We start from the raw sequence: 17,487 nt of genomic DNA, 5'->3' as shown, positions 1-17,487 counted from the left end.
AACACTCCCCCGGTGGACTTGTTGTCAGATCTTTCAAATTCTGAAAGTGCCATTACGGGATTGTCCATTGAATTAGGACTTACAGAGTAAAAGTCTTGGTACCTACTATGGGATCTGATAACTTTTTAGTGTAAAAGCTTTATGCGCCTAGTCTTGGCAACACTTTACATGAAATGTTTTTGGCGGGATGTAAATATTTTAAGGAGGAACACATCACGTTTACTTTTTTATCAACTTTTGGTAGCCAGACTATGGGAAGAAAAGACATCAACGAGCAGCCAACCTGATAGATTTTCTACCTATTGGCGTCAGACCGTCAGTATTACAAATAAAAATCCGATGCCCTTATTATAATAGATAATAGGACGACAAGCATTTAATTAGAAGGTACTTGTAAGCTGAATGTGTTAAAATTTTGCGTCCATATTCGCTAGTAGGTTTCATATAAAAAACTATAAGTTCATATTAAAAAAAAATAACGATGGGGCATCTTAAGGTGACAGTCCATTTCCAACCGCAGCTGCACTATTGTTCATTTTACTATGGAAATTGACAGTAACAGCGACGCGTTCAGTACCAGTAGTGCAGCTGCGGTTAGAAATGGAATGTTACCCTTAGGCACAAGTACCTTAGTCCTATCTATTCGTATTGGTATGTAATTTTACCTAGACAGTTTACTATCTTACTAAGAATACATACAAATTAAATGAAAACGTTGAAGTCATTAAATGGAAAATATAATTACGAAATATAATAAGGCGGTATTTCTTGATTCGAACCAAGCTTTTACCTACATAAATAGTAGGTAAACTCATTAAAAGCGGTATAACATCTTTTTGGAAGGGAAACTTCGCAAGGATGGTTACATAATGAAGCAATTAAAAAAACCGGTCAAGTGCTTGGCGGTTCAGGGTGTTTTGGTCAGTAGGTGCGCCTTAAAATAGTAAGGCCAGATGTGCATTTTAATGTACAGTCGCCATCAGATATGTCGGAGCGGCCGAGGTGCTCAAAAATATCTGAACACGCACTCTAGCGCCTTGACAATAGAGGCGTGTTCAGATATTACAGCACCTTGGCCGCTCCGATATATCTGATCGCGACTGTACACTTCGTTTCAATCTAGTTTTACTTTATGAAAGCATTAATATAAGTAAAGTAGCTTTTCTTTTGTTTTATTGTTGTCTGAATAATGAAATTCATTCCAATTTACTAAACAACAAAGTTGATTAAATGAGGGCTTTAACCTCGTGATAAAATAGTGTCACTGACAGCATTATCACACTGACGTAGACGAATACGACCATTATAATTTGGCGTTTTCTAAAATAAATATCGAAAACCTGACTCTTTCAAATCTGGACATTCTCGGGCTCATTCTACTCAGAATCGACAGCATTCTCCACCCTTCCATTAAAAAAGATGTCCCAAAATGTCCATTCCATTACGTCACGTTTTATTATGAGAAAATGTTTCACTTGTATGGACGTGACGTAGTGGAATGTACAATTTTCATACAAATTTTTGGTCATTTTTTTTATCATCAGGATTGAATATGCTAGTGATTCTGAGTTGAAAGAGCCCAAAAACACCAGGATCCGTGAGAATCGGGTTTTCAATATTTATTTTAGAAAACGCCCAACTATAGTGTAATATGAAACAAGGTGTCCCATTTTATATTGATGATACTCTCCAAGTGACCTATATTTTGTGCAACAACATACTCAGTGGCGGTAGCTAATTATAAGCTCGTTACTAAACACATTAACATCGTCTGAACAGGCGGTAAAGCGAGCCGACGTCTGGCCCAACTTTATGCAAATAAATCGAAAGCGCCGCCGACTACATTGCAGACCGTTTGACGAAATATGGTGCGTCGTCAGTCTTTGATATCGACAGACATTATTCAACTCATAAAAGTCAATATCTGGGAAACCGAGCTTTGCTCGGAAAACATTTTAAAACTCAAAAAGCGCGTTTTCTCAGAGATAAGACCTAGCTAGATCGATTTTTCACCCCCGAACCAAGGGGGCTACCGCGAAAACCGAAATTCGCAAATTGCGGGGATAATTCTCTTTTACTCTTATTAAGACGTAATTAGAGTGACAGAGAAAAATGCCCGCAATTGACTAACTTCGATTTTCGAGGTTATAACTCAGATTCATTAATCGAAATTGTTAGAGCCGTTTCCGAGATCCCCAATATATATATATATATATATATATTGGGGATCTTATATATATATATATATATATATATATATATATATATATATATATATATATAAATATACATATAAATAAATAAATAAACAAGAATTGCTCGTTTAAAGGTATTAGATGCCCTTTTCTCAGATACACTATCACATAAAAAAATATTACTTACAGTTTTAAAAGTAGCAAGCTGTTGTAGCAATGAATCGACTATTTGTTTTAATACATTTATCAGTTTAAATAAATAATTCATCACAATGACAATATACATAGTCACATACATAAATTTACTTTTCTCCAATATGCTCGGAAATGTTCACCTTATTGTAGCAAAAATAGTACGGGAAGTTCTTCGTTATTGTCGAACTCTAATTAAAAAAAATCAAACTATCGCTGTCCTGTTCTAGCGGACGGGAATGAAAAAAACACTACAGTAATAACTTATTACTGTAGTGTTTTTTACTTTTTAAAAATAAAAAACGCAAACAGCCAATTATTATAGCCGCGAGCCGCGTCTACACGACCCGATCAGCTATCATTTCAAGCTATAGGATAGAGTGAAATAGTAAGATAAACGACCTTACTTGTCTCGTTCTTACAAGACCGTTGTGCTCGTGTATGATCGTGCGAATACTGCTTAATAAAATCAAAGATTATTTCTATATTTTTTTAAGGATCTCATCCGTGTACATACGTAAAGTTTATATAGTTTGTCAAAGGACTTTCTCATTTCAAACATAGACAGAGAGAATCATACTATCTTTGTCTTACACTAGTACTAGCACCCAAAAGAAAAGGATGGGTATAGTTTTCCTGGTTCTTACTGACTGACAAATTGGTTTGACCAACTATATTGCACAATTATATTGAATGAACGAATATTGAATGGTACTGAATGGCAGAATAAGTTTGTGCCCTTAACTTTTAAAAATTAATTTTAGAGGGTGTACCACAGGGGTCTAATTTGGGGCCATTATTTTTTAACATATTTATTAACGACATTACCTGTATATTCAATAATTCGGCCGTATCGCTGTTTGCGGATGATCTAAAATTGGTACGAGTAATAAAAAATCTATCGGACGTCCATCTGTTACAAGAGGACGTGGACGTATTGGTAAAGTGGTGTAGGACTAACAAAATGGTACTTAACCCCAGTAAATGTTACCACATAAAATTTAATCGGAAACAAAATCCTATTCCATCAGAGTACATCATTCTTAACAAAGCTTTGCAGGAAGTCAATGAAATAAGAGACTTGGGTGTCACAATGGACAGCAAACTACGTTTTGTGAGTCATGTAGATAAGACAATAAATGCTGCCTTTAAATCTCTAGGGTTTGTGTTAAGATGTGCTAGGGAGTTTAAAGAATGTTCAACAATGGTGACTCTTTTTAACTGTTTTGTAAGAAGTAAACTAGAATACTGTAGCATTATCTGGAATCCTAGTTATAAAGTACATATTGAAAGGATTGAACGATTGCAAAAACGGTTTACTAGACATCTTGCGTATCGCTTTGGAACGGGCTGCCAAGGATATAATACAAGACTAAAACAATTTAAATTAATATCTCTTAGTAGTAGGCGTATTATGCTGGACCTAATGTGGTGTACTTCCGTTTGGCCCAAATACATTTCGCCAAATTTCACTTCCCAACAAACTTATCGCAATAGTTTCATTTCCCAAAGGTTTAGCAAAGTTTACACTTCGCATATAACTTATTTGGTCAAATTATCATTTGGCATGATTTAACTTTGTCAAATGTTATTAGGACAAAGACTTATTTAGCAAACGTTTTTTATCGACTGATATTATATTCCAAAAAGATGTTTGCTCAAATTGTTATTTCGCAAATTTGGCAAATAGGTATCACTATTTAAATTTGAACCTAAATTCATTCGTTCGTTTTTGCTGCATTTGTATGAAATTTTGGGGACACTTTTTTTCTCGTATGGAAATAATACAAAAAATCACAGTTCTGTGTAATGCAGATTGGGGGTAATCTTCATAAATTAAGTTATAGTAGGTAGGCACAATGCAGTACCAAAAAAATTACTATGTTTTTTAAATTTTTAATCATCAAAATGTCAAAATCATAATATATTTATTTACATCAATTGTCGTATTAACGTTGTCGTATTGCCGAACTACGGCAAACGTGAAACAACCCACACATAAATACGTTTTAAAATGGCTTATTATTAACCGGGCAACTAAAATATTAAACAGGAACTTTCATTGGGCATATAATAATATAATTTGGTTGTGCGTTCATATTTTAGCGCCAAAAAATATATATTAGCCTCAAATATAAGCAACATATTATTAAAAAAACTGGCAGCAAAATCAAGCCACCCAAAAAAGTTATAGGGCACTTAAAGTGATAGGTTGGCGTCTAAAATAATAAATTGGCAACTAATATTGTAAAGCGATCATAATATTTAGTTGTCATCTAGTTGTTCACACCTAAGTAATCAACTAATCATAACTAAGCATATCGTTTCAGCTAGGTAGTATTTTAACACGAAAGCAGTTAAATTTAATGAATATTGGTCACTTTTTACACAAAACACCTCAAATGAATTTACCAATACGCAACAATGGTCAGTATAGGTACTTATAGTCGAAATTTCTAATAATGAAACACCTAATGGCCATTATACCATCAGATCTTTAAATTTTTAATTACTAATTTCAATAGTTACCACTGTGTTCTGCTAGAGTCAACAGATAGGTGCGACGACGAGCGAAGCGAGGAGGAGCGTGTTAGGTTGACCGTGTAATGACCAAACAAAATATTTTAAAAGAACTTAATTTTTAATTAATAGATAGCCGTTTTCTTTTTAAAATGTGCTTCATAAATGGTCTCCAATATATTAATTCAGTTGCCAAATAAATACTTGGTACCTGCCTAAAAATAATCAAAAGCTGTAACGGCATTAAAATACAACTCATATTGATATATTTTAAGCCTCCGTTTTTGTTGCCAAACTATTTTTTAAACTACCCAAATTCGATTAATTAGTTGACCGGTTAAATACGTGCCTTTTAAAATTGGAACTTTGCGGTTACCATTCAGTACCCCGAACCATGAGTCACTGACAGTGTCAACACTGACATATAGGTACGTAACCATGTAATTTACTTTCTATAGTACCTACATCTCGCTCGCACTAATATGTCAGTAAGAGCGAAATGCATAGAATTCATGGTTCAACAAATTACATGCGTTTCCGTAAAACATAACCAAAATGATAAAAAAACCAAGGTCGGGATAAAGTATTTCAAATGAAAGCAAAAATAAAAATACTGCAGGCCTCTATTGGTATGTAAATTGTATGCCATGTAATATTTTGGGGACATGTAAGTTATGCTTAATGATACATTTGACTAAATAATACTTGGTAAAATGAAACTTGACCAAGTAAATATTTGCTAAACAATAACTTGCCAAAAAAGACTATTGCTAACTGAAAAATTGCGATAAGTTGTTTTGCCAAACATTTTTTTGGGAAATGATAATTTGGGAAACATACTTTGGGATGTGATATTTTGGGAAACGTTTTTGGCCCATTCATTAGTAAACCATATGGTTAGTCAGATAGGGCTGAAAGTGCCGTCTCGTTTGCCACGTTACCCTTGTACCTAACTCTATGTGCGTCGTAGTCGAACTAACCTATTAGCTCATTCCCCTTTGCCTCGCCTGGCTCGCCTATACAACAAGCATGCTAACAATGTCCCCTCATTGGATGTGTTTCACGACAGTGAAGCCTTATTTAAAAACAAATTATTATCTGTTGGCAACCTCAGCTAGCTCGTCTAACTCACCTTAGTTACGTTGTGTGGAAAATTTATTGTTAATGTTAAGTTGTTAATTAGTATTTTATAGGTACTTTTTCTAAATTATTGTAATTTATGCTTAGTTAGTCTTTTTCTGAGAGTTAACTTACAGTTTAAATTAAACATTATAATACTTAATGCATGCTGTGATTGCCTTTAAGTGGGGGATCAATAATAAATGTGCCCTCTTAGTTTGTAACGTATACTCGTATGTAAATTGTATCTTCTATTGGTGATCCTAATAAATAAACAAATAAACAAATGAAATGGTTTTTGACATTTTTGATGTGAAGGTTCGACTTGAGTGATGCTTAAATAATTATTATTTTACCTTATTTCCTCGCATGTTTGGAGAAAAGCACTATATATGCCTCGGATGGAATAGCAATTCGTGGATTCGTCTTCTTTGTCGAAACTCATCCATCCATCATCCACGAATTGCCCTTTCCCGGCCTCTGCAATAATGTACTATTGTTGTTTAAATTTAAATAAGAACATGTTCTTTAAACGATTTATGGTAATCAGTTTGTTTTATAAGTATTTTTTTAAATCTGATCGTGGTGAAATTAAATCGAGTAATTAATATTTATTGTTTTGAGTTTATGAATTAAGTTGTAAATAAAAGGGAATAAATCAATTTTTCTCAATTACATTGATATTAATCATTGAGCAGAGACAAGAGTCAGTAACTACCTATTATTTTTACATTCTATATACACTTACATTTAGATAAGTTCCCTTTTGTGGAAATTTCCAAAAAAATTGGAAAGTCTTTACAAAATGATCTGGCATAGATAAATTCAACTTTGTACCTATACATTCAAACAGGAAGAGTACGCTGACAGATGTCATCTAAAATTTGGCATTTAAAGGTTATAAATTGTATGGAAATGACACCTGTCACTATACCCATCGAGCTTGAAAAATAGTACTTATAGTGTAGTTTGCACAAACATACTTGAAAGTACATAATTAAAACACTGTCCAACGGTTTCAACGACTAATAAAAATATAATCATATATTTAACATATTAAATTCAATTAATATGCCATCGTAAAAACGCCGTCGAGAACGTAATTTATTTTCTATTCATCTCGCTCGTACTCGCATATTAGTGCAAACGAGATGATGTATAGAAAGTAAATTACGTTCTCGATAGCGTAAATGTCAGTTTTGACACTGTCAGTGACTCATGGTACGGGCTCTACTAAGAAATGGCGTTTTGACACTGTCAGTGACTCATGGTACGGGCTCTACTAAGAAATGGCTAGTGAAAGTGTGCACCATAATCAGCCGTACGTCCTCCGCGGCTCTGCCTGTGTGAGTGATTCTGGCCGGCGATCGCGGGCGCATCTCGTGAACATTTCCGAGGTATAAAAGAAGCGAACATAGTCTTACGTGGATCCATTGCTTTGCCCACCGGTACTCCGGCCATATACCAGACCCACAGTGCATGTATGTGAAACGTTTATCATAAAATAATCATAATCATTATAGATTTATTGCATTTATTGATACAAATACATAAGTCAAACTTACAATTAAGCCTACATTATGAGGCCTTATAATATTATAATTAGTGTTGTGACTCGTGATAGTGTTGTGATTTGTGACGTGATGGATGACAGACTTTAGCGCCACTTGCACCATCCCACTAACCCGGGGTTCAGCGGTTAAACCGTTAACCCAGTATCAAATTGTACTGGTAACCATGATAACTCGGTTTAGCCGGTTAACTCCGGGTTAGTGAATGGTGCAAGTGGCCCTAAACGGTTTGTTTTCTTTTGACAGAAGGAGACCGACGTCGACGCAGGATGCGGTGGTTTGCGCTGGTAAATACTTTTATTTTGTAAAAATTGCATGCACGTGTAACTGGGTTAATGTATTCATACTGACAGACTACACTGCTTTGTCCTGCTTTATTACCTACCTACCTGAGGCAGGCCCGGATCTAGGGTCACAGTTAGGGTTTGCACGACGGATCCGAAATGTATGGGAAGATCCGCGGATCCGGATCCAGATCCGGATAATTGCATACATTTCGGATCCGGATTGCAAACCCTAGTCACAGTATAATAAAGAGTACTAGCGTACAGTATGGACGCTCCCTGCCTCCCGTTGAAAGTGCCGCCCACCCGCTCCCGGTTACCTCACAGTTACCCTACAATGTCTTATCTCACTCACGCAAGCATGGTACGCGTTCACCTACACGAGCTTAGGCTGTGTGCGTAGGAACGCGTTTGTTTCATACATTTGATCGCCAGTGTCCGAGGTGTGCTAGGGTGGAGCGAGTGGAGCGGCCGCTCTAGGCGCCGGATGGCAAGGGGGGCGCCAAAATGGCAAATGAGAAAAAAAAAGTTTTAAAGGACGCGAGCGTGGCGGGGGCCCAAAATACGCTTGAAAACTTCAGCGAAGGGCGCCAAAAGCCTATTTCGCTCTACCCTGATCAAGGGCTCGGGCCGGCACTGACCTGAGGATAGTGATCTGATGATGATGATGACAACGTTGGTAGAAAACGCCAATCAAAACTTAAATAATTAATGGAAACAGTCACGTGACTTTTCGTAGCGTCATTCTGAGGGCCTACCGCAAACCACCTTCGACGTGTTGCCTCCCTGTCACACTTAAGTACGAATTCATAAGTGGGACAGAGAGGCGACACGTCGAACGTGGTTCGCGGTAAGCTCTCACATAATTTTTTTTCTATTCGTTTGGCTTTTGTCTATATACGATTGTCATCTTGGCTAGTCCCTCTGGTCATAAATAATGCATAATAGTGAAATAACAGATAACCTTTTAATAGCTTGGATGACTTCTGGCTGTACTTTAACCATTAATATGTCCAATCATTCAGGCATTTATCCGTAGGCACTAATATTAACAAATGCAAATGTAACTCTGCCTGTCTGATCTGACTGTTACCTCTTCACGTTTAAATCGCTGAAATGATTGAGATGAAATCTGCCATGGAGATAGTTTGAGTCCTGGAGAAAGATATAGTTAGTATATTTTTTTATCACGGATCTCGTCATTCTACGCAGGCGATATTGCGGACAGACACTCGTATTAATTTAATTATTTACTAAAGACGTTTGTATATTACACCGACCTATTTCGATACCTAATTCATTTAATTTTGCATAATTACAATTTAGATAAAGAACATTTTGAAGGATTATTTACAAAATTTTGTAAGAGAGTGTACCGGTGTGAGTTTTATTGTTATTTAACTGATGATGAACCTTATTATTAATGTTAAGCAACCTGTGCTGTAAATACGCCCTATTTCTACTGATAATGCTACACTCAACTTTTTAATAAACTTTCTAGTTGCTTTTAATGTTATCAACGTACCTATCTACATAAAACAGCCATTAGCTTTAGCAATAGTCTATTCGCATAAATCCAATTTACAGTATTATATTCGAATTCGAATATAAAAAACACTATGATGTATCAGGCACGTAGCAGTAACGTCTCGCGTTAAATTCCATTTTTGGATATTTCGATTAGTAAAATGTCAATTTGTAGGGTCAGAAGGGCCTAACGCGAAAGACGAAAACGTTTCTATCGCTCGAATGTACGCAAACGCAATAGAGAGTATCAAGTTAACACATCCTGTATGGTAGGTATTATTTATCAATACCTATACTCCGCAATCTCGTCGCACTGTCAAGATGATCAGGTTGGTTGGGAGTGAAGCACAGCATAAAATTAATATAGATAGGACTGATAGGACATGACATTGACACTATCATTGTGAAGTGCAGTTGTTGCAGAAACAGGGTTGTATTGTATTACGTAAATATTCAACCTCATCAATACTTTTAATCTGCTATTTTTTTCATGCAAGAATATAAGGAAAGATCATCTATCAGCAAATATATAAAAATAATAAGTAAGTATTCAAAGCACTATCTAAACAAAATATTTCATTAACAATTATTTAAATTAGGGTGTCTATTTACTCTCCAACTCACCCTATCAAGTTGACAGCGCTTCGAGATTAGACTCTATTTATCAAATGGGTTCGATTAGACTGTAGCAATATGTTAGCTACAAGTACCTACACTACCTACTACCTATAACTATTTGCAAGATTTCCTACCGACTAAACGACGGCTTAAACCTAACTACTAGGCAGTAGGCAGTAACCAGTTGCACCACTATTAACATCCAACACACTATTACTTCACTACAAATGCCATGCGAGATTATGTTTAATGAACTATAAGTTCCTTGTTTTGAAACTATCTCGCACTCAAAGCGCGATTTGTAATGGCTCGCGCCGGAGATTAGTGAATAATAAAGACTGGTAGCCTCTATAAGAACTGGCGTTTTTTATCAAGAGTATATTGGACGATCGCTTTTACATATAAACGTAGTCTCCATTTGTCTCTCTTCATATAATTATAGAAAATATATACACAATTTGACATATATAATTTACTACAACTATGCCTCCTTCGTTTCATTTTTTCAATGATTTAATTATTATAAGAGTTATACAGGAGCTTCCAAAAAAATTTACGTATTTTTTCTGTTTCTTATATCTCCTGCTCTTACGTAAAAAATGGAAAAAAACCAAACGACCCCTTCGTTAGGTCTACTGGCCGCGTAGCCAACGTGCCAATCGCTTACGCTCCGTAGCGATCGAAACGCAACTGTCACTGTCACACTAATATGGAAGCGTGATAGAGAGACACAAAGCGATTCGATGGCGAAGCGATAGCGATTGTCACCTTGGCTAGGCCGGCTGGTCCTTCTTTACCGGTTGCCGGTTACCATCGTGCTTTTATACATAACAGCCGTCCTTACTTACGGTGCAATCAAACGTTGCGAGATTAACAGTCCTTAATTTCAATGTCTCGGTTTCGATTATGGTTCGCTGTACGATTGACATCTGTAGTAAAAAAATCTTAGTACTGATTGCGAGTCATCGTGATTGCGAGTTAAACATTGAAATGTCACTGTCTTTGTTAAAGATTGGCTTAGATTTGATGTGCATTGTAAATATACAATAAAATTGATTTTGTCTTATAAATTATCAGTAGGTACATGTTTTTTACAATCAGGCATCTTGTGACCGGAATGACAATTTAACTAATAATTTTTAATTTTTTAATTATTTTTTATGCTTGGTCAACCAGATCTTGACAATATAATATTTAAAACCTTCGCATTTTGAACACATATTAACTCACATTTATAGACGGGTCTAACGCGCGGTCTGTCAGATGTTGACAGTAGAAAAAGGCGGCAAATTTGAAAAATGTAGGCGCGAAGAAATATCGTCCCATAAAAAATTTGAATTTCGCGCCTGTTTTTACTGACAAGATTTGGTTGACCATATTTTTTTTTGTAGTGGCAAATGAAACATCTGATAAAATTTGTATCGAAGTTGCTGTAGGCCTGTAGGTAACCTTTCAGAATATGTCAGAATCCGCTCATCATAAAACGAGAAAAGCAAGATTGGGACATTGCGAACACGCACACAATATCTCGTTATTTCCAACAAAACAAAAGACTAACAGCCACACGTTTCCGCAAAATGTCCGTTTCGCAATACATCTCAAGACCTCAATTAATTCGCATTTAGCTTCGCATCGTACTTACTTACCCAATTTTCAAAGCAATTTGTGTCATCTGTGATTTTGACGGTATCCCTTGACCTTGCCTAACTCTTACCTTTACATGTGACTGGGATCCTATTAAAAGCATTCATTAACAGTTCTGAAGAATATAAGACAGCAATACTTACACATGGAAAAAAATGTATCTAAACTTTCAGTTCTATCCAATAACTACGCGTCCCAGATCAATATAAGCAACAGAATATTGCCAAAAAAAATGTAAAAAAAATACCTCGAGTTTCTACGGAAAACTCTAGTTTCTAATTAAAGTCTGAAAAACGTCGATAAGTACCAGTTTTAAAGACGACGACTCCTTACTCACATTAGGTGGGATTCAGCCAGGAAGTTTCACAACCCCGTGAATCCACCGTTTAACTTTCTCTAGATTAACTCTAACCTGCCCAATAAAAGCCGACTCGAATTTATTGAGGAAGTCTCATTGTATTACACCTGACTTGGTCTTTGTGGGGTAACTCTACACGCAGAATTACAGATTCTAAAAGATGAGGCAATTTGAGTATAATTCGTAAGTCAGATGCATTGTATACGTAAGAACATTTTATAAGATGGTATAAATCTCCATGACATTATCACATAACTATACTTTACGTTGACCGCAGATTAATCGAGCGTGTTGCTTTTGAATACCTTAAAATAAGATAACCTAAAAACATTCCGTAACATACGTAATGATGCGGAATCTCGATCTTATTTACATATCCCTAATTATAACCTCAAAATAATTGTGTAACATTTATGTAACACGTACTATGGCAATGTTTTAGTGAGGTAGTTTATCACGAGATCCTGAGGTCGTGGAAAGCGAGGGTCGCGACTCGCGCCGAGAAAATGGCGTTTGCGTAACTGCGCTATTCAAGCCGCTTGCTGAACGCTGGCGAATCGAACACTCATGTAAATCAGCATAAATACGCTTTCTGATCACGTATAGCTTACGGATATCGAGGCCACGGGTACAATGGTTGACGTGAGCGTTCGATTCTCTAGTATTTGGCGAGGAATTGTCGAGTTGCGCATCGCGAGAACATCGATTATATGTTACTTTATGAGATTTTACTTAAAACAGATGTATTGCAAAAATAGTTGTTATTCATTAGTTGGAACAAAATAACAATGGCATTTCTTTTCAACTGTAGGAAGTTACAATATTTATGAGTATTTATGTATGTAACTATGCAAATTAGCCTATTTATTTTACACGCTTAGTTAGTGTGATTTGCCGTATTGTAACATATTAGGTGTCGTTAGACTTGTATTAATTATGGAAGTGTCATTAGCGTATAAGTATCATGTAAAGAAAATCTAAAATAGTTTTTTTTTATGAAAGATATTTGCAGCAAGCAATTGAAATGCTCTCACTTATCAATCTTATCATATCATACTTATACGGTTACTAAAATGAAAGTTTTGTAACATGGCTAAGAAGATTATTAAAATTAAAGAGATTCAAAAGGATGCGCCATGTATTACTGTAGCAACTTTCCGTATTTATTCGGTCAGGATATTTTTTTATTTTCGTATTTACGTAACAATCGCTATAAATATTACAGGCAGGTATTTATTGGTTAGGTTGCATGACTTTTTAATCATGTACTTAAATTTAGAGTTTTTGCCTCTTACAGTACTAGAAGCAAAATAATGAGCTGCAACATGATATATATTAGCGTGATCAAAAATAATTTGAAATCTAGCCTTAATAAATGTGTGTAATTTATTATTTACTATTCTCATTATCATGACGTGAAATATACCATTAAAATCGCATTACGACATAGCACTTTCTTACTTCACTATAAACGGTATGTTAATAGATTATCTTTGCATTATTTCAGATATTGGTGTTCGCTGCGTTATCTACAGCGAGCCCCGCTCCCGAACCCAAGAAGTACAAGCCCGAAGTCAAGGAATCCAAAACAAATTCGAGCCTCACAAATGAAGAAAGGCAATTCCTGAGGGAGGTAGAAGCAAAATTCGGAATCAAAACCGATGTGCCTGTAGACGAAGAGAAAAATAAGTCTGACAATGCAACAACGAAACTGCCACCCAAAGGAGACTTACCCAAATTGCCATTCCCTGCGGTTATCGCTATTGAAATAGTAAACGATACGGACTCGAAGGGAAAAGGAAAAAGGACCATCGATGCTAATTTGGGGTACGGATACAGAACAAACACTGGTTATAGTTACTCCTATTTTGGAAAGCCACAAGAAAAAGGAAAATTCGTGTTATACCCATATTCGCAGGAAGATATTCCTCCAGCGCGTGCTAATAACCAATACATGAAAGGAGGTTATACAACGGCCTCACCGAATGTAGAGATCCAGCCGTCCCAGGCTTATGAACTCGTTCCAGTTAAAGAAGAACAAACGAACTCTTATGAATACAATAAACCCTCGACTGAGTATAAATCAAACTATGAAAACGTGGAGGGATTAGAATCTCCTCCACCGCTGCCATACAAATCATCGCAGTCTTCACCCTCTACTTTATACACAACATACAATGGAGATCATTTTTCTGGATTGAGTGGACAATTTCCCTCAGTTATGCCTAACTTCTTCGTAGATTCATCTCAACTCCTTAAAAGCCCTCAATACCAGAGTGCTGGCTTAACTTCAGATTACATCCGATCACACGGACCTCAATTAGAACAAAAAGTGGTTCCTGTACTAGTTTTGAGGATCCCAAGCTCGTATCTTAAGAATCCATCAGCTGAATTGTATGCTAACTTACCACAAAACTATCCGATATCTCAGTATTTGAACAATGTTAATTTGCAAGAGTTAGTCAATCAGTATTTTGCTAAGATTGGATATTCAATAGCACCTCAAATTATGTCTTACAACCATTCGCCTTTATCAGCGCATGTGTCTGCAGCAGCGGTTGCCGCGCCAGTCTCGTCTCCTGCGTCTCAATACGAACCCCAACAATATGCGAACCCGTACGTGCGACCAGCTTATACGCAAGCAGATTACTCCGGAGTTCAATATTCCGCAGTTCAACCTGTCATGGCTAAATATCCTTCAAAGTATTCTTCTCCTCAGTATTATATGACGCCAGCTCAAGCGGTTTACCATCAGCAACCTGTGCAAAACCAGCAGTATGAGTACCAATACCAGTATGTTCAATCCCCAGCATCATATCAACAATATTACGTTGATAATGTTGATCCTGATTATCAGCATATTTCAAGTCAAACTCATGGCCAAACTGCAGCAGCAGTAGACCAAGAGTCTACTGTTCAACATGCTCCTGCTCATGTACAGTACGAGGAATCCCAGGCGGCTGCCCAACAGCAAGCACATGAAGTCCCCCAGTCATCTCAATATAGACCACAACAGCTGCAGTCACAGCAATATGAAACGGAAGCGGAGTATGAGCTACCCAAAGAAGTTCCTAAAGATGATGCTCCTACAAAAGTATCTGTGAGTTCCTACAGTACGCCTAAACCGCAATATGGAGCTCCTCAAGAACAGCAGCAATATTACTCTCCTAAAGAACCCATTCAAAAGGAAACTATTGCAATTTATCCGTCATCTCCACAGAGTCAAACGATACAAAGATACCAATTCGATCCTCAATCAGGTCATTCACAGAACTACTATTATGAAAAACAAGTTGGTGATGATTCTGCCAGCAAAACTATCGTCATCTCGGAGAATTATCCCAGCCAAGCTCACACGATTGCTACCGTTTTACCCTTCCACAAAACGACGCCAAAACCAAGCAAATCAATGCAATCTGTAAACTACGTTACTCCTGAGCCATTTTCTTCCAAATACCAGTCAAGATATAACATTATGGTTCCACAAACAGTTCTTGGAGGTGCAACTGCATCCAATGAGAAAGTATCCTATGTCAATTCTCACTCGTTACCCGCGCACTACCTTCAAAGTGGGTCACAACAAAACTTTGAAGAGGAGTATACAAGCGGGCTCCATCAAGTACCTGATAGAAGTTCACAAAAGGCTCCCTCCTTCCCAAGAAACTACCACAGTCAACCGAAGCGAATGGTGAAACAAGAGAACAAACCAGAGAGCTCACCGTCATCATCTTCGAGGAAACGAAACGACAAAAACAACAAAAAGAAATCATCGTAGAGTAGCAATCCTTATGCCTATTTAAATGTTTAAATACTTCTGTAAATATAGCGTTAAACATAATAATAAGTTTTTTACAGTTAAGTTGAGAATAGGTAGATAATATAAAAATTTAATCAATTATTTGTAAGGGATTGAAAAATGTGATACAAATATTAGTATTCATCCGAAATGCGTCGCTGAAAAGTTAACGGCATCATACAAGTATGCGAAAGTAAGGAGAATAAATATTTGTTTATAGTCTAAAATTCCAGGAGCGGTAAAGGCGGGGCAAGATTTACATGCAAATTGGACAAGGAAAATGCAATATTAGTATTTCAGAAAATTAAACTGTTATTTATTTTATTATAATATTACCATACAAAATTGTTATGGCTGTTTCAGAGTGCAATATATTGAAATAAGGGTTCAATAAAATATTACAATAAATAAAGTGCCTTATTATCCTCTAATAATAGAATGTAACTGGTTGTCTAACAATTATTGTCAATTTGGTTATATTCCTCGTTCCAGTTGTTGCAACATATTTTTACATAAATATTTTCAAACTAAGTTATCTCTTCTCCTGTAGGACACTACAATAATTAAGCAATTATTGTTTCCCGAATATTCACATTAACAAAATATTTTAAGCAATCATAATTATTATGGTGAAAATTTGGAAACTTAGACATACATTTATTAACAAGTAAGTATGTCCCTTATTACTTTACAGTGAGATCTAAATAATAAAGTATTTTGGTAGTTAACGGAATTATACAGATGTGATAAATGCAGAAAGTTTCGAAAGTTTAGTTTTCGGAAATTTTAGATAAAATGCACAATAAATTAAAGTATGTTGCCACAGGGAACAGATCGTTCCGTTCCCCATGCAAAATTAAGACAAGCTATCGAAATTAATCTATGTGGAAATTTTGCAATTTTCGAAACTTTCTGACGGCACGTCAGTAGGTAGGTACAAAGTTGCCAAATACCAGAGTAACTTTGACACCGAGTTGGAAGGGCAGATCACGATCATATCTAGGTACGAACAATTTGTTTAGTCAAATCTATAGACTATGGACTAGAATGCAATCAATTCAAAAACTATTGATACGAAGTCAAATGATGCTTAGATTAATGAAGAGATGGCGCTACGTGCGAACTATTTCAGTACGAATTTCTTGTGGGAAGTTCTCACCTTATCAAACAGATGGCAGCAGTTGTCTTACTCATCATAGTAGTTACAAACAGTGGAAGGTAGAGGGTTGCGAAAATTTTGTCTTATTAAGAGTGTTGCGTCATAAAAAGGTTTAAAGCCAAATTATCTTACACCACCCCATTTTACTAGAAAATATTTTAGAGCAATAAAAAGCATACAATTAACATAAAATGTGCATGCATTCGATTATCATGACAATCATCAAGATTAAATTAGTGGTCAAGTACCGTTAGCATGTCTCTGTCTATTTATCTCAAATGTAGAGTGATTACTTGCACAATTAGTATGAAGGTATGCGTCCATTGCTAATGCATGCGTTTTCTTACACATGCGAATAGCAAAAACTAGTGGCAAAAGTACTAGTACTTCAATAATTAATTTCATTGTTCCGCCAGTGAGATGTAAATTTTCCATGTCAAATACGTCCACATTTCAGGGGTAGACATAAGATAAACATCGATTGTTAGGGTTGATATTTTACGT

The 17,487-nt window shown here is 36.1% G+C and overlaps 1 protein-coding gene across 1 annotated transcript; it reads left to right on the top strand.

Moving 5' to 3' along the window:
* Positions 1-7,823: 7,823 nt before the first annotated feature.
* Positions 7,824-15,963, top strand: LOC134653409 (uncharacterized). Its single transcript, XM_063508763.1, has 2 exons — positions 7,824-7,884; positions 13,536-15,963. Exons 1-2 carry the CDS (start codon positions 7,867-7,869, stop codon positions 15,801-15,803), a joined length of 2,286 nt encoding a protein of 761 aa, XP_063364833.1. The 5' UTR covers positions 7,824-7,866; the 3' UTR covers positions 15,804-15,963.
* Positions 15,964-17,487: the final 1,524 nt, after the last annotated feature.

This window comes from Cydia amplana, chromosome 13, assembly GCF_948474715.1.
Source record: "Cydia amplana chromosome 13, ilCydAmpl1.1, whole genome shotgun sequence".
NCBI lineage: Eukaryota > Metazoa > Arthropoda > Insecta > Lepidoptera > Tortricidae > Cydia > Cydia amplana.
This window is presented reverse-complemented; position numbering and strand designations above follow the sequence as displayed.